The 18486-nt window shown below is 40.6% G+C and overlaps 2 protein-coding genes across 2 annotated transcripts in view; one reads left to right on the top strand and one right to left on the bottom strand.

Moving 5' to 3' along the window:
- The window catches only part of LOC119728007 (speract receptor-like), a 30301-nt gene extending 11976 nt beyond the window's left edge, over positions 1–18325 (bottom strand). Inside the window, exons 1-7 of the mRNA XM_038200087.1 lie at positions 18317–18325; positions 17360–17445; positions 14238–14328; positions 11470–11538; positions 11104–11278; positions 10146–10244; positions 9261–9352 (exon numbers count right to left, since the gene is read on the bottom strand). Of these exons, the coding sequence (XP_038056015.1) occupies positions 9261–9352; positions 10146–10244; positions 11104–11278; positions 11470–11538; positions 14238–14328; positions 17360–17445; positions 18317–18325 (621 nt within the window). The remainder of the gene's footprint in view (positions 1–9260; positions 9353–10145; positions 10245–11103; positions 11279–11469; positions 11539–14237; positions 14329–17359; positions 17446–18316) is intronic.
- LOC119728773 (E3 ubiquitin-protein ligase TRIM71-like) lies at positions 3697–5698 on the top strand. The gene has a single exon (XM_038201153.1). It carries the CDS (start codon positions 3697–3699, stop codon positions 5617–5619), a length of 1923 nt encoding a protein of 640 aa, XP_038057081.1. The 3' UTR covers positions 5620–5698.
- Positions 18326–18486: the final 161 nt, after the last annotated feature.

The following is an 18486-nucleotide window of genomic DNA, read 5'->3' as shown; positions in this document are numbered from 1 at the left end:
AAGATATTGCGATGTTGCGAAATTTATCGCGAATATGTGCGCACACTATGCGATGTCGCAAAATTTATCACGAATATGTGCGCACACGTATGGGATGTCGCGAAATTTATCGCGAATAGGTGCGCACACGTATGCGATGTTGCGAAATTTATCGCGAATATATGCGCACACGTATGCGATGTCGTGAAATTAATCGCGAATATGTGCGCACACGTATGCGATGTCGTGAAATTAATCGCGAATATGTGCGCACACGTATGCGATGTCGTGAAACAATTCGCGAATATGTGCGCACAAATGTTTCCAACCATAATAACAAATGAATCAATATTATCCAAAGTTTGAATGACACATTTTCCACATAAAAAAATACTGTATGCATCATTTAACTTCACTTATCAACAGAAAAATTCAAAAATGTGCAATTACAACACTCGTTATTGTAAGCGATTCTCACAAAAATGTCCCATGGTGGTCCCATGGTGTTCATCCCATTGTGTTCAATTGGTGAACATCCACAGGAGTTTCCCATGGTCAGCATAACAAATAGAATTCTTGATAACCTCTATGACCACAAGGGAAATATTTTTAATTGAATTCAAATTTACAGCTAAGCGAATAAGTAATTAAATCAAAGAAAAGTTTGCCTATGACTTGGGAGCTATGCAATTGGGTCTATGATGGTTTTCCATGGCACATGCATGTTCTCCAGTATAACCCGGCAGTGTCCCCTTCCTGCCTTTTAAATCTCCATGGTGTTCCCATTGTGTCCATAATTTATATCACCCACATTATGGTATTCTCATGGCGTCCGAATCCTCATGGTGTACCCATGTGTCTAAAATCCCCATGATGTTCCCATGGTGTCCAGTAAATCCCCATGGTGTTCCCATGGTGACATACAATCCCAATGGTGTTCCCATGGTGTCCATAAAATCCCCATGGTGTTCCCATGGTGTCCATAAAATCGCCATGGGGTTCCCATATGGTGTTCCCATGGTGTCCATGAATTCCCATGGTGTTCCCATGGTGTCCATAAAATCCCCATGGTGTTCCCATGGAGCTCATAAAATCCCCATGGTGTTCCCATGGTGTTCCCATGGAGCTCGTAAAATCCCCATGGTGGTCCCATTTTGTCCATGCAATCTCCATGGGTGCAGACCAGTAAATCGGTCCGAAATTGCCTGCGCCGGCCAAATCACGATTTGCATGCCCTCAAAATCTTCGGTATTTGAGCATGCTGTGGGCCATGAACTTGAGGGTTTGTAAAAAATATGGGTGGAAGCCGTGCACAGGACTGGGAGCTTGCAGTTCTGTGTAATTTTGATGTAATTTGGACCCTAAAAGCGCTCTATTTTGCAATGGAGTGTAGGCATCGTTTTTCAAAATGGCGATGGGCTTCAGGACTATTTTCAGGGGTGATCATCTTCAGATGGAAATTTCTCCTAAAAGTCATCAGTTGACCCCCCGAAAATTGAAAAGAAAATGAAAGATGATGAAATAAGCTTTAATTTGATGTGTGTCTCGAACACCTTGGAGAGTTGTGAGTATTTTTCCCGAATTTTTGAAGTGGGAGCATTTACCATTTGGGTCTATGGAAGTTTATTTACTGGTCTGCTACCTATAGTTTCAAAATGGCGCCTTCCATGGTTTGTTGTCAAATGTTTGCGGAGTGTTTTTTTTTCAGGGGGGCGGAACCTGGGGGGGGGGGGAGCGTTTCAAAAGGGGTCACCAATGGCGGTTCCGCAACAAATGCGCCCAAAATCTGAATAGGGCCGATGGACCGTCGTCCGATCACAGCAATTTCGAGCGAACAAGGGGGGGGAGGGGGTAATTTGGGGTCGGAAGGAGCAAAAATTCAATTAACCCCCGTTGGGGGCGCCCTGCAGTAAGGTAGCCGCAAACAGAGGGCTTGTTTTCAGGCCAGAAATCGCAGTCAGAGATTTTTTTTCTTGCAATTTTTTGATGAAATATGAGTCATCCATCCTTCCTCGTGCCGTACAAGTGGTTTGGGGCAATTTTTCAAGACCTCGCTTCTTTATAGGGTGCAGACCAGTAAATCGGTCCGAAATTGCCTGCGCCGGCCAAATCACGATTTGCATGCCCTCAAAATCTTCGGTATTTGAGCATGCTGTGGGCCATGAACTTGAGGGTTTGTAAAAAATATGGGTGGAAGCCGTGCACATGACTGGGAGCTTGCAGTTCTGTGTAATTTTGATGTAATTTGGACCCTAAAAGCGCTCTATTTTGCAATGGAGTGTAGGCATCGTTTTTCAAAATGGCGATGGGCTTCAGGACTATTTTCAGGGGTGATCATCTTCAGATGGAAATTTCTCCTAAAAGTCATCAGTTGACCCCCAAAAATTGAAAAGAAAATGAAAGATGATGAAATAAGCTTTAATTTGATGTATGTCTCGAACACCTTGGAGAGTTGTGAGTATTTTTCCCGAATTTTTGAAGTGGGAGCATTTACCATTGGGGTCTATGGAAGTTTATTTACTGGTCTGCTACCCCATGGTGTTCCCATGGCCATGCAATCTCCATGGTGTTCCCATGGGTTTCCCACGATGAGCATAAAATCTCCCATGGTGATCATTTTAACTTACATGGTGTTCTTGATGACCCCATGGGTTTCCCATGGGGTCCCATGGGAATCCCATGGGACCCCATGGAAATCCCATGGGATGCTCATGGGACATTTCTGAAAGGGTTGTGTCATTTGAATTCTGATAAACATAACTGTGTAATACTTTTGAAATTGACTCGGGACTTGAGTTTTGACATGAAAATTTGGCTAGTTGGTGCTATAATTGTAAAAAAAATTGACTTGAAACTTAAGTAAGATTTGAGGCTTTGCATGGTGGAGATACTAAATAATGAAAGGTTTGCGGAAACATCTTGTGCGAATAATTTCTCAACTAAGAGAATGGTTCTGAAAAGAACCAGAGGTATAAACTCGACGTTCCGGTCAGTATGCTCTGACCGTCTTCAGGAGAGAGACTTGAAACTTGTAAAAATTTGACTTGAGACTTGACTTGACTTGGAAAAATTTGACTTGAGACTTGACTTGACTTGGGAAAAAATGACTTGAGACTTGACTTGACTTGGGAAAAAATGACTTGGTTACAACACTGCAAATGTATCCCAGGCTTACGGGTAGTAGGTACAGGAACCGGGTACCCTATTGAAAAAAATACAGGTACCTTTAATATTAAAAAAAAAATATGGGTACCTGTTAAAGAAACCCAAACCAAAATTCAAATCTGGGAAGTTGCTGATGTTCAGATTGTTCATAAAGGTCCACATAATAATACTACCACATCGGTGCTGCAATACGGCTAGATAGGGTGTATACAGTGGGCTCTTTAGATATGTGGTGAAAACTGCAACTTTTCCAAGCATCATAAAATGTGAATTTGGTTTTGGTTTTCCATGTATCCTGTTTTTCATTTTGAAATGTTCTCACTGACATTGGAAACATTTCTTTTTCATTGACTGAGAAGTTAAGTAATTTGCAAAGTTGCTTACGGGAACTCGATTCCATAATCTGGAACCGGTTCCTGACATTAACGGTCGGGTACTCGGGTACCCGGTTCCGATGCAAAGCCATATTGGGCAATCACCTGTTTGTTATAATTTGAACTTTTTCAGACACGTACTTGTTTTGTTCTGTTTTGATTAGGTCACATCTGAAATATGGCGGAGGCAGCAGCCAAAACTGTCTTGGACAAGATCAGCCACGGACATCTGGAATGTCCGATCTGTTGCTGTCTTTTCAAGGATCCCAAGATGCTGGACTGTCTGCACAGCTTTTGCCTGAACTGTCTGGAAGAGATGATGAGCAAACAGAAGCCAGAGACAGAAAAGATAACATGTCCAGTCTGCAGGAGAGAGATGCAAGTTCCTGATGGAGGATTGCAGAGTCTTTCTTCGTCTTTCTTTCTTAGTTCTCTTGTCGATGAGGTCAAACAACAGGAGGCAGTATTAGGAGAAGCATCGGCACCTACCGTCACATGTGACTGCGGAGAAGGCAAGGAGGCCTCTTGGAGGTGTCTTGATTGTAGTGATAACCTCTGCCAGGAATGCCGGAAAGCCCATGGGAGGTTCAAGTCCACCAAAGACCATCAAATCATTTCAGTAGGAGATTGGCACAAATCTAAGATGCCTCCAGCAGAACATAGCAAACCCATCACCCGAATGTGTACAATCCACCATGACCATCCTCTGTGTTTCTTCTGTGACACATGCGACACCTTGATCTGCTCAATGTGTGCCGCATTGGATCATCGGTCGGCAGAGCACAATTTCCTAAAGATTGATGACCTGATCAGGTCCTTCCGCAGTGAGGTCGGTAACATACTGCAGAAGTTCGAGAAGAGCAGGCAGCACTTCAAATCTACTGAAAAGTCAATCAAACATGCACGAAATAGATTGCAAAAGAAACTGGCTCAGGCTCGTAGTGATATTGATGCAAAAGCAGAGGCAGAGATCACTAAAATCAGAAACAAAGCAAAGCTTCTCACTGACAAGGTCGACAAAATCGGTCAGAAGAGAGACACTGAGTACGAAAAGGCGCTCATGCACAACCGTGACCAGTTGGAACGTGCAGATCAGACCATCACGGCAGTAAATGACTTGATGAGTCAAGCCGATGATTTCGAGCTTTTGGAGCTCAAGCCAAAGGTGATGCACAACTTGGAATTCCAGAAGGAGCTCAAGTGTGAACCGGTGAATCATGGTCCGTCGTTCATCGGTGTCAGATGTCATGACATTGAGAGTGATGCAGAGCTTGGGGAGGTCTGTGTCAGCGAGAAATGGCAGTTAAAGGGAGAGTTCGGCAAAGAAGGTACCGGTGATGAGGAATTTCAATTTGCCACGGCTGTTGCATGTTTCAGAAACGGGGACATTGTAGTAACTGACACAATTTTGAAACGGTTGTCATTGTTTAGCTCCACTGGTCGATATAAAACAGCGGTTGCTAAAGGAGGTCTTATGCATCAGTTGGAAGCTCCTTGGGGCGTTGCGGTGTCCTATGATGATCTGCTTTTCGTCACGGACAAACAGAAAGTGAAGGTTTTTGACACTGAGCTCCACTTTGTTCGCGAGTTTACACCTTCATGTGACGATGTGGATGGGCGATCAGAGAGTAACCTGCAAGGTATCGTTGTTGACAATCAACGAATGGCAGTTGCTAACGAGGGGAGAAAGGTCATCAGTGTCCACAATCTGAACGGATCGTTGATTGCAAGCATCTCAAATAGCATGGTTGACCATGACTTGGCAATAAGCAATTTTGGCTGTTTAGTCTTCACAAACTACGAGGGCCAAAGTTTGCTGTGTGTTAACTTTGAAGGTAAAGAGATGTTCAGGGTCAAGACATTAATGAATGGCAAAGCTGCAACGCCAGCTGGAGTCCTGTGCGATGATGATGAGACCATCTATGTCGCTGTTCATTCTGGAAAAAAGGGAGGCTTTCAAGTGCAGCGTTACGATTCAAATGGTGCATTTGTAGCAGCAGTAGCTCAAGGGTTGTACAATCCGATAGAAATGGCATTCACTCCCGCTGGTGACGTAGTTGTCGCTGACCTACACTCTGTTAAGATCTTTGAGCGGATGTGATTTGCCTGATTATGGCCCTCTGAAAAACTAACCGCTGTACTTGAACCGGGGCTAACCTGCATCCAATGATTTGCCTTACAAGGCCCTGCAGAACATTGTTGTAGTTGAACCAGGGCTATTTACATCTGCTACATTCCTGAAATTACAATATCTACCCAGATTGTAAAACCTGTTCGAAATTGAAATAACTGGTAACGTTGGTGTGTTATCAGTAAAAATCTCCCTCAATACATTTCAGCATGTGCGTAAGCCTCATAGAGCTTATTTAAATTACTAGAACGGTAACTCGATATACAAAGAGATGCCTGATAGGCGCTTCCATGTTTGTACACAAACCTATGGAGAACTACACATTTTGTACGCATTTTGTACGTCTATTTGCATATCAGCGTTTGTATTCCAGACCAAATCAGCAAATGAGCGTGTCATTTTGCTCTACGCAAACAGGGCAAAGCGAGCGCGTATTCGCTGCAGATGCTTTTTGCTGTAACGTTTTTTGAATTGTCATGACACGCTTCAGTTGTTTGCGTATGTTTTACTTGCGCGTTGCATGTAGAGTACACTTTCAAAATTCAATCCATCTAATTTCATTATGTTCTACAAATACGCACATGAATTCAAAATGTCTGCGCCCAGGACGGCTTCAAAGCGTCTCCGTGCGCAAGAATGAGGAGTTAGCGCTCTAGTAATTTAATATAGCTCTATGTTAGGCCTACATCCAGGCGCGGTTCTACGGGGGGGCTAGGGGGGGCTGTAGCCCCCCAAAAATTTTGCCTAGCCCCCCCAAAATAAATTCCGTAAAAAAAAATTGCATTAGCAAAAAGAAGGATTGTGATGTACATGCGAACGGTCTCCCCCTAAAGAAGAAATAGCCGTGACAAGGGTGCATCAGTTAATATATTGTGAATGATTTTAGGATTTTATTGGCGCTCCCCATTGAAAAAATGGCATGAGCCCCCCCCCCCCCCCCCTCCCACCCCACCTATTGATTTTCGGAGGCCTAAGTGTCTGGAAAAAATAACCGGTCAACATTTCAGCACGCCTCCCTAAAAAAATTCTGGATCCACCGTGCTAGCCCCCCCCCCCCCCCAAATATTGGTTCTAGAACCGCGCCTGCCTACATCCCATTATGGAGATGTTTTTTTTTTATTGTTAGGCAAATTAGGACCGAGTTATGGGGACTTTCTGCTATCCCCACAGCGTTTTCGGTCCCCACAAATGTGTGAGTAGGCCTATGGTGTACTCTCTAGTAATAAAGTCATCAAGAGAAATCGTGGAAGAAATCATGGAAGAAAAGGGTTGAATGTTTCTTGAACCGTACAACAGTTTTTGCTGACAAACTTTTTTAAGATTGAAGGGACTGTACCTCCTTAAATTTGGCATTCAATTCACAAAATTAACTTTACTACTGTAATGTTGTAAAATATGGTCATCACTGTGAGGTAATGTTAAAAGTACAATAGGTCCATAACTTAATAGGTAATATGAAATGTCTTAACTCCTAATGAAGCAAATTGTGCCAATCTTCATTTTGTAGAAGTACATTGTATATGAAACACAATGGCACATGACTATGTAAATATTCGATTTAAAGCTTTGTACATTTTGCATATTTAGTTAATTGCTTGAATCACCAAACTGATGACCTTTCACAAAAAAACATTTGTGCAATGTCCATTTTGAGCTTCCGTAGTTAACGTGGACAGACTGCATGTTTGAAATCTGAACTTGAATTAACAGCAGCAAAGTACTCATACTCGACATGATGAATTTGTACTTGCTTATCAAAGCACTCGTACTCAAATAGCAGTACTCAAAAAAAAATGGTATAGATTGACTTACCACGGCCTTATTTTATTATCGATATTTTCAGTTGGAAATGGTTAATTTACTTGCAAAGACATCAAAGTTTGCTGATTTTTTTCTGTGTACGTCCGGACAAACACATTTAACAGCTAGCCGTGAGTGGGTCTGTATGTATCGGTCTGACTGGGCCTGGGACAATTATGTACAATATACAGCCATGCGGCAAATATGGCTGTATGGCTGTATTCGGAAATAGAAGTACTCGTACTGTACGGCTGTATTCGGAAATAGAAGTGCTCGTACTGGGGATACAAGTACTTGTACTCGTACTTAGAAGTACAAATACTCGTACTCGGAGACCTGAACTTGTACTCAGAAGAAAAAGTACTAGTACTCAGTAACCTAAGGACTGGGCAGTACTCAGTACTTGGAAAAAAGTACTCTACTACAATAATCAATAGCATTTGTATTGTTGGTACTGGAACAGTTATGTATGACATTAGCTTTTTTCCCCTTGGTTAAAGTTTTTTGTGTCAATCCATTTTTTTAATACCTTAGTTGTTAATATTCTCCTAAAATTTAATCCAATTGTTAATTTTACTCCTTGGCAAATTCCTTTTTGAGTTTTTAATTCGTTGTTTGGTCCAGATTGAAATTTCTTTTAAATTATTTGTTAATTAAGAATTTAAATTGTTTTTTTTTTGTATGTGAAGATAAGTTTTAATAAGACTAAATTACATTTTTGAGAAGTTAATTTTGTTTCCTGGATTTTCTATCTTTTTTGTCCCAGTTTCTAAAAGTAGATCACAACCTAATCATTTCAACCAGTTTTTTTTTTTAGTGAGCCTTTTTTTCCCCCATTACACACAGCCCAAAAGACAATACAACGACTAAAAAGACTATTCAAGGCTGACAAAGTTCTATGCACGTAGCAACCAACATAACATCAGCAGTGTTTTGCATGTTGTGCGTTTTGTTCCCACATGTTTCAAAGTTAGGTTCTAACATTTCATGAAGGGTTAATTTGGAAAAGTGCGAGGAAATTTTCAATCACTTTCAAACAGAAATTAAAAAATACTTTTATGGGATCTCGGTTAAATTAATCAGTCATCTCTCAAAAATAAGCAGAATGTTTGGGTGGGGCGTTATAAAACAAATATTGACTGCTTTTAACTTGTAGTGTAGTAAAACTGACCTCCCTTGGATCATCTCAGGAGGCTAGTTTTACCACACCAACCAAAGTAGTCAATACTTGTATAATATCTTCAAGTTCGGGGATTCAAACAATTTTTGTTTGTCATTCGAGTAGCTCACCCGGATCAAGTCGGGTAAAGGCAGACGGGTTAGCCACGACAGCTGGGCTAGTCAAACGCTCAAACGCAGGCCATCAAGAGCCTCACGTGACGTCCGTAGCCGCGGCCGTAGCCACTGACAAAACACCCTTTTCAAACTGAGTCTTATTTTCAAATTTTCTGCTTTTCCATCAATCGAAATAAGTAGAAATGCCGGGCTGAAATTGTAGCCCCTAAAGTCGCAATGAGATCAAAAAATAATTATGTTTAGGCTTCAAATAAAGTTGATCTGTGGGTTCACTTGAGCTTTTCTGCTGTCTGGCCGCCATATTGTTCGTTTCTTGAATTGAACAACGCATGCGTGTGACATATTTCCACCAGTGACTCTGCTCCACGAGCAGGGTCTGTGGTGGCTGACCTGGGTGAGCCCCGAGAATGACGTCTGAGCTAATCGAACGACACGGGGCTAACCTGAGTCGACCCGGGTGAGCTAATCGAACGCACCCTAAGAAAGGATCTATGCAATGAAAATAACTGCCGTACCTTCATGGCAACGAGTCCTCTCTCTACTAGATTGTATCCTCCGAGTTCTTCCAGTACCTGTCTGCATTCGGGACTCACGTGAATCTTGAGCGCTGTGAGATTGTAGGAGTGAGGGCAAAAACATTATTCAAAAGCGAAACGCAAAATGCCGAAGAAAATCAGTTACGCTAAGAAAATCAAATAAAAGATTTTGCCAAGAAAACGTAAAAAATCTTGAAAACTTTTGATGAATAATTGAAGTTTGGTAATACATACCAGTGGCATAGCTAGAATTTTTTTAGTGGGGGGCACAGGGGGGCATCAGAATATCATATGGGGCACATATCACAAACTTTCTATTGCAGTTCTTCTCAGTTGGGCCCCATAATGCCTCACTATATGCATTGACATAAGAAATTGTAATCAGTAAACCTTTGGCTAACTGAAAAATACAAATTACAAAAAACATTTTTGGTTGGGGAAGGAAAAGGGGCATTATCAGTATTTTGGTGCAGGGCACCTGGGGGGGGACGGAAAATGAAGGGGGGGGGCCCACTTGCCAGTTTATACTTCATGCTTAATTACGGTTAGAAAACTTGGTTTTGTTGACACTGTACACTTTTTCTACAAAAGGGCTCGCTCAATGACCGCCATCTCTGTAGGAGAACGACAACTGCGTATTTTACGCAATCAAGCATGCATTACACAGTGTTGAACAAATTCCAAACACGTGCGCTTGTTGCTTGAAATGTGTTAAAAATGCGATGCAGCTGATGCGCGTTATACAAGTTGACGCTCAAAATGCCGATGCACATGGACGGTCTGTAGGAAATGACGTCATTTGAACGAGACCTATTAATATGACAACATAGTTTGAGCTGTCTTGTGTCACAAGATTCTACTTACCGTGTCCGTTAGACTCCATACGAGACGCTGTGTTGACTGTGTCACCAAAGAGGCAATACCGAGGCATGGTCAGGCCAACTACACCCGCCACACAAGATCCTTGAAACAAGTCCAAATCAATGAAGAAATTGTCATACATACACAACATTCTCAAGCACAAATAGCTTGAGCAGAGCTTGAAGTTGTGATTCACTTATGACCGGACTTGTGACGTACTTGTGACTGGACTAATGGTGTACTTGTGACTGGACTTGTGATGTACTTGTGACTGGACTTGTGATGTACTTGTGACTGGACTTGTGACGTACTTGTGACTGGACTAATGGTGTACTTGTGACTGGACTTGTGATGTACTTGTGACTGGACTTGTGATGTACTCGTGACTGGACTTGTGATGAACTTGTGACTGGACTTGTGATGTACTTGTGACTGGACTTGTGATGTACTTGTGACTGGACTAATGGTGTACTTGTGACAAGACTTGTGATGAACTTGTGACTGGACTTGTGATGTACTTGTGACTGGACTTGTGATGAACTTGTGACTGGACTAATGGTGTACTTGTGACAAGACTTGTGATGTACTTGTGACCAGACTTGTGATGTACTTGTGACTGGACTTGTGATGTACTTGTGACTGGACTTCTGATGTACTTGTGACTGGACTTGTGATGTACTTGTGACTAGACTTGTGATGTACTTGTGACTGGACTTATGATGTATTTGTGATTTAACTTGTGATGTACTTGTGACTGGACTTGTGATGTACTTGTGACTGGACTAGTGATGTACTTGTGACTGGACTTGTGACGTACTTGTGACTGGACTTGTGATGGACTTGTGACCGGACTTGTGATGTACGTGTGACTGGACTTGTGATGTACTTGTGACTATAGACTTGTGATATAGTTGCGATCCATCATGAGTACCTCGACTACAAGCAAAGACAATGATCTTACCTGAGTGAATACCGATTCGGAGTTTGAGTTTCTCCTCTTGTTTGTGCGGCACGATGAAACTACTAACGCCCTCCAGCAGATGCCATGCAGCGGAGGCGATCATACCAGCATGACGGTTGCCATTACGAAGCGGTAGGCCGGAGACCAGCATGTAGGCATCGCCAATGGTTTCAACCTTTGTAAGACGTTATCATTCATTATTGGTTAATTTTGCTTTCAGATATAATAGAAAACATGTTTACATCTTTTTTTTGGTCTTAATGTAACTTGGAACTATTAGCTTATAACACATTTAACGTCCTGTGATTTAAATGTTGTTTCAAGTTTGGTTTAAAAACAATCTGCTGGGTTATATAGAATATTTACCTTGTAGACGTCATAGTTGGAAATGATGGCGTCGAACAGCGTGTACAAGGCGTTCAACAAGTTAACGACCTGGCAAGTTGAGAACAAGACGTTAATGGTGAAAATGAGGGGATAGGTTTGGTTTGCAGTAATTTGAGATGACAATTTGAAAAAATTTGAATAAACTAAGCCGCTTTTCAATTTGGTTTGTATATTGGTACCTATAAAACTATACATGCAACTATATGCAATGGATGATGAAAAGGCGTATATGAAAAGGTCGTTTAAGAATAAATTGAGACCTTTAAGTCAAAACCATAGACGAAATTGCCACACAACTGAAGACCCAAATCTAACTGAAGAAATCTCATGTATCTCATACATGTAAATGGCCTTAAAGCTACAGTCCATCATTTGCAGCTATCCAAAAAGTAACTGATGTAATCATTGTTGAAAAACATACTCAGTTGAAAGATAGTAAGGGGACTAAACTCCCTGTGAAATTCTTCTTTCTGGCAAGCTGTCATTTTGAAGAAATCAACGAAAAAAGGCCTTTCCAACGGTGTGTCTAAAGACGCATCGTTGGAAATTTCTGTTAGTAGTTCCTTTTTTAATGCAGCGAGGTGCATGCAAGCGTTGACACAACGCACACACGCGCGCGGTTGCTACAATTCATTGGATCAGTGCGCAACATCGCGTAGCTGCAATCGGCTCAGTGAGAACGTGTCTCGGACACTGCATTCAGTCCCAATTCAACACATGATTTAGCAACGTTTGATTTGAAAAATTGAGATCCTAGAATGCTGTTTTTCTCGGAATATACAGCTGAAGCTGAGCTGAAACTTCATCAAGTTAGTTGTTCAGCACCCTTATTTAGATATTGAGCATGTTTGATGCTTCAAACGAACAAAATGTACAAATTACAAATGATGGACTGTACCTTTAAGTACATGCTTAGCCAGGCTTGATCATAAACCTATGGACTCCGTCCACGAACACAGAGGGCGCTTTTTGACAACTTTCGAGAGCCTTAGTTGGAGAGACACATCACGTGCACGTTGTCTGGTGCGCACACATATGGCGCACACAAATACGCAAGATTAATTTTATTCTGGATTTGCACAAATCCAGAGCTTCTTCACTTGAGCATTAGGTACAATGCGTTTGAATGTAAAAATAATAATGTGGTGCTTAGCGCTTTATACCAAAGGTCTCAAAGCGCTTCACAATTATTACCCCTGTTCGTCAGGCCATGAGACCAGTTTTTGCAGCGGCTCGAGATCAGCGCCTTCTGGTCTCTACCTTCATAGGTACCCATTTATACTCCTAAGTGGAAAGAAACAATTGTAGTAAAGTTTCTTGCCCATGAACACAAGCACCATGTTCCCCGTCAGGGTTCGAAGCCACGCAGTACAGCACGAGCCGAACATTGGACCACAGCGCTCCACAATGTCCCTCCCAGTGGTCTTCCCCAACTTTCCCTTTCTAACCGTCGAGGGGTACCTATGCACGAAGTCTATAGGCTGGGCTGGCATGTGACGACAGCATATGTTGTGGATTTCTGCTGCAGCCAGGATTTTTGTAGAACTTCATGTTAAGATTTTAGTGGCGCGGAGGTTGAAAACCTGACACAAATACAGGGCGAGTCAAAAAAGCGGAACCCAAACCCAAAAAAATTATATTTCATAATTGAAAAAAACTAGTGCAGTGCCCGTCTAAAATGTGCATGCTCGGGAAGCACAAATTGCTTTGCCACTGGTATTGGTTGCATGCTTGCAGAGTTTTTGAGAAATTACAGCTCGTGCGAACAACGCACGCGATTCAATGGTGTTGCTTTGACAGGTTGAATGCACACTCACGTCAAAATTTGTGCCAAGTTTGAAGTTGTTTGGGCGATTGGTTCTTGCAAAAGCTGCAGATATTCACCCTTACTGGACAATGGTATCGCCCTGCAGTACGGTTGCTCAATAGACATAATGTTCCCGTGCAGCCATCACGTACGTGTACATACGGAAACATATGCTATGCAATGCTATTCACCCATACTGAACAATTATCGCCCTACAATGCATGTGCCCGTCCTTTTTCCAGTGTTGCGTCATATTGAGCACGCACGCTTTCACTTAAACATGACGTAAACAATTGAAAAGGACGGCAGTGCGCGCGTGGTGGTCTAGGCTATAAATACTGCCGCATTAATTTGCCTCAGAAAATGTTGCTTTTTTGCAGCTTTTTCAAGAACTGCTCATCCTAACAAATTCAAACTTGGCACTGCACATTCTGGAGTCCCAAACAATACACCCGCTGATTTTCAACTTAATTATACGGTGCCCGGTTCTGAAGATAATCAAAAATACAGACAGACAGACAGAGATTTCCAGAATTATAGTTAGACAAGAAAAAAATGCTGTTCTTGTAGTCTGGTTCCCTGACCCTACTTTATATGAAACAGACCAATTTATAGATGTCGAGGAATTGTCAGATCAGGGAACCGACTAGCTGGCTTGTGGACTTACTGAACTTGGTGAATTAGGGGCAGTATTTAAAAAAAAAAAAAGGCGATTGTCAGCCAACCCTCATTGGAAATGGATTCAAAAATTCCACTTTTCTTAAAAATGACATCACACCTAAATGGTTTCATAGGATGCTTGAGAGAATATTATTCACTTTCAGTCGAGTATAGGTATTTCATAATAATTTGGCAGTTTTGTTTTTGGATGTTTGCAAATGTTGTATATTATCTTTAATTTAATTTCATCAAGCTAGTTTGTATATTTTGTTTGACTTACGTATCTGCCAGTTCCGAAGAATGGAGCTAGTTGAACAGTATCCTTGACGTGCCACGCCCAGTCCTTGTACACATAGGTCTTCTTGCCGGGTCTTAGGCGTTAAGATCATGACCGCCTCGTATGCCTTAGTGACCTTCTCGTCTTCATAGGTACCCCAGCCGAGAACTAGTATGACAAACAAGGACAAAAAACAACAACCGTACAATAAATAACGCCAATACTGGAGTAGTTTAGAACTACAAGAGTTCGAAGTTTTGGCGATCGTGTAGCTTGAGAAACTCTAGCTTGGGAAACCACCTAGCTTGAGTAACTCCAGCTCCAATGCTCATCAGGAATTCGACACAGAGCTGGAGCTCATGCTCAAACTATGTTGTAGATACTAGATTCTAATACTATAGAGGCTTTAACAAACGGTACTCTCCCAACCCAGATTCCATTCAACACAATGAGGCTTGTTTAATGAAATCTGCATTAATAATTAATAATAATAATAATGGGTTTGGAAACTAGAGGAAAAAGGACCATTTTTGTGATACAGATACAGAGAGTCCCGCTTCTATAGGTATACATGCTGGAATCGTCATCAGTACCTCTAGGGGCGACTATATTAGTGATCGCCCCTAGGGGTATACATGCTGGAATCGCCATCTGTACCTCTACGGGCGATTTTTAATGATCGCCCCTATGCTTCAGTCGCCATCTGTACCTCTACGGGCGACTATTAATCGCCTTATACACTCTCGAATCGTCATCAGTACCTCTAAAGGCGACCATTAATATCCTAATATCCCTAATATCCTTTTTAAAAGCTTATCTGTCCAAAAATCGAATGGGAGTGTGTTCTAGGTTCCTTTAGGCATCGTTCCAGCAAATTTGAAGCAATTTCATTTTTGTTGTTGCCCAAATTGAAAAAAAAACAGCAAGGGGGTTTAAAAGCCTTACCTTTTTAATGAAATTTGGTTTAAAAATTGCTTTTCTCCATACCATGCAGACATTCTTTTCAAGGTAAGAGGAGCATCAATCAACATTCAAACACCAAATATTTTAACGCTTTCGGGCAAAAATCATCAAGTTTTGGAGAAAAACAACATTTTTGACTGATTTTACCACAAACTTTTGTCAAAATATTCTTTTTTGAAAGAATATATATTTTTAAAAGCTTATCTGTCCAGAAATCGAATTGGAATGTATTCTAGTGTCCTGTAGGCATCTTTCCTGCCAATTTGAAGCAATTTCATTTTGGGGCCAAAATTGAAAAAGCCCACACTTTTTAAAATGAAATTTGGCCAAAGAATGACTTTTCTCGAAACTATGCAGAAATTATTTTAAAGGTACGAGGAGCATCAATTAACATTCAAACACCCAATAATTATATTAAAGATTTTGGGCAAAAATCATCAATTTTTGGACAAAAACAATAACAGTTTTGACTGATTTCACTGCAAACTTTGTCAAAGTATCCTTTTTAAAAGCTGATCTTCATAGAAATTGAATTCGAATCCATCTGGCAACTTTGAATTCTGAATGTGAATAAACCAAAACAAAACAACAAAATGGCTTCGTTAAAGGGAAAGTACAACATTTGCAAACATCAAAAAATAAAACTACCAAATCATTTTGTAATACCTTGCTGGACTGTTAGTGAATGACGGTGTAAAGCATCCTGTAAAATCATGGCACCTGGTATACTGTCATTTTCAAGAAAAGTGGTATTTTTGTATCAATTTCCAACGCTGATCGGCCGATCAGCGTTGGAAAAAACTGGCTTTTTTTCAAATACTGGCCCCAATTGACCAACGCACTTGTTTGCAATCGATTATACACCTATGAACGGGTACAAGCCAGCTAGACTGGTTCCCTGACCTTACAATTCCCCAATGTATGTAAACTGCTCTGTTTCTTCTTAAATGGAGTCAGGGAACCAGACTACAGGAAAATGATTGTTTTTCTTGGTTTTTATAGCACTTTGAACCCAAAACCTCAAAAAAGTCAGTGTAACTATATTTGCTATATATTTCCAACACCCCAATTCCATCCATTTCTGAAAATTACAGCAAAAGCAAATGATGTATATTCCCTTTAAAGGATGCTGTGCATGTTAATGGTGCAAATCGAGGACGAACACGTTCAATATCATCGAAGCATCGAGGACAGAAACCAAATCGAGGACTCCTCGGTTTGTTGGAAAACGTGTACAAAACCAATGAGAGCTGTAGCGAAAAAGTTTAGGTATAAACAAAGGAAAAGCGAAGAGGAACAATAGAAAATCCTCCATTTACACCAATGTCTGATTGGGTTTTATATTTTGCTGTATACATTTTCACGTTACACATCTTACTTCTATGCCAATTTATAAAAATCTGTGCATCCAAAATTGCTAAAGCTTTATTTATAAAAGTGAATAACACCCCGAGTCCTCACATTCTACTATTTTTGTTTTGCAGCTGCATACCTCATATTGCATTAGTTAACAAGGGTAAATTTAAAGTTCGTTTCTAGTCACGCTTTTTTGTATAATAACAATGCTGATTTTGTTCTTATCAATACCATGACAATTCAAGTGTCATCTTTGTTACAAATCTATAAAAGCCTTGCTTTTTCTTTCAACTTTGGATTCTAGAACTAGACTGATATATTATAGTTTACCAAGTAATTTTCGATGTTAGATACATTTCTTTCTTTTTTTGTGAAGTTTTAATACCAAAGTAGCGACTCTCAACAGTTTGAACTCAAAGGGTGTTTGTTTGATTAAAATTATTTTTTAGATTGTTTGATGTAATTTTTGTTAGAACTTCTACATGGTAATAGATTATAATGCTAAACTTGATCAAAGTTAGTTATAGTACAAGTGTGATTAAACCTTTGTTTTTTCTTAAAGTTGCTAAATGAAAGCTGATCTCGTGAACAACAAAACTGTTGGTGAACACAAAACTGTGTGATAATTTGAATTAAAAAGTTAACTTTTTCAAATAAACCTACACACACAGCGGTATAATTTCTGGTTCAGATTGATAGCTGGTTATGGTTTTTGCCTCTTTACAAATAATTGCTGATCTAAATGGTATTTAGTGGACTTTGTAACTTCCGTTGCAGATGATGTTGGGATAATGCTAGATGTTTACAAGTTTTGTTTGGGTGGTTTGATTCTGTCGATCTTGTAGCTTGGATCCTGTCCCTCAAGCCAGTACGTCAGGATTTCACCTTTGCCCTGAAAAGAAAGAGAAAGGCACAGGTCAGAGAATGATTGAAACAGTTATCTTGTTTCCTTTGAAATATGATGGAATTGAGAATTTGCATCAGTGAAAATTAAAGGTAAGGTAGACCATTTTTCATTTGTGCATTTTTGTTTGTTTGAAGCAAAAAAAGTGCTCAATATCTCAAGACGGTTGCGTAACAACTTGATGAAGATTTAGCTCTGTGAATGCTGTGTATTCAGCAGAAACAATATTCTAGGGTCTCGATTTAAATTCAAAAGTTGCCGAGTCATACTTTGAATTCTGCCCCAAATCAGCATCCGAGACACGTTCTCATTCAGCTGATTGCAGCTACCCAATTTCACGCACTGAACCAATGAATGATATGTATGCGCACGTGTGTTCATCGTGTCAACGCTTGCGCGCACCCATTCAGGGATTCACCCAATTACAAACCAACTACTAACGGAAATTTCCAAAAATGTGTCACTTGACGTATCTTTGGAAATGGCTTTCTTTAATTGTGTTCTTCACAATGACAGCATGTAATGCCAGAAAGAATAATTTCACAGGCAGTCCGACCAGCTGTACTTAAGGTGCTTTTCTATTTTTTTTTGCTGTAATGTTCTCTGGCTGGACTCTGATGTTCTTTAAAAAATGGGCTCTTCTTGTGTCAGAGATGCCACCAATATATCAATAAAAAGCCTGAAACACTACTAAAACCCTGAAACTATCCTTATGCCTTTCACAGGTGTGTTTTCTGGATGTTTCAGACAAAATCCAGCACTTTCAATTTGTCACATTTAAAAAAAACACCTGAATTCAGGTTAAAACCTGAAAAGTGGCATCTCTGTTGTGTCCAGGATTTAAGCCAAGCCACCTTACCGCTACCATGTGCTATTTGTTCTAGTACAGCTGGTAACAGTCACTTCAATAGACTACGCATGAATGAAACGTGGGTAATATATTTCCTGATTTTTAGCTTTATATCTTGGATACTTTAACACATCCTCGTTTTCAGTTCTTATTTGTAACCCCCTTTTTTCCATTTTCAA

This window comes from Patiria miniata, unplaced genomic scaffold, assembly GCF_015706575.1.
Source record: "Patiria miniata isolate m_02_andy unplaced genomic scaffold, ASM1570657v1 HiC_scaffold_20, whole genome shotgun sequence".
NCBI classification, from domain to species: Eukaryota; Metazoa; Echinodermata; class Asteroidea; order Valvatida; family Asterinidae; genus Patiria; species Patiria miniata.
The sequence above is the reverse complement of the archived record's forward strand: the minus strand, read 5'-3'. Positions and strand labels throughout refer to the sequence as shown.

Bases quoted from the DNA above. Each gene is read 5' to 3' on its own strand.
- LOC119728773 (XM_038201153.1), top strand. From the start codon at position 3,697: ATGGCGGAGGCAGCAGCCAAAACTGTCTTGGACAAGATCAGCCACGGA.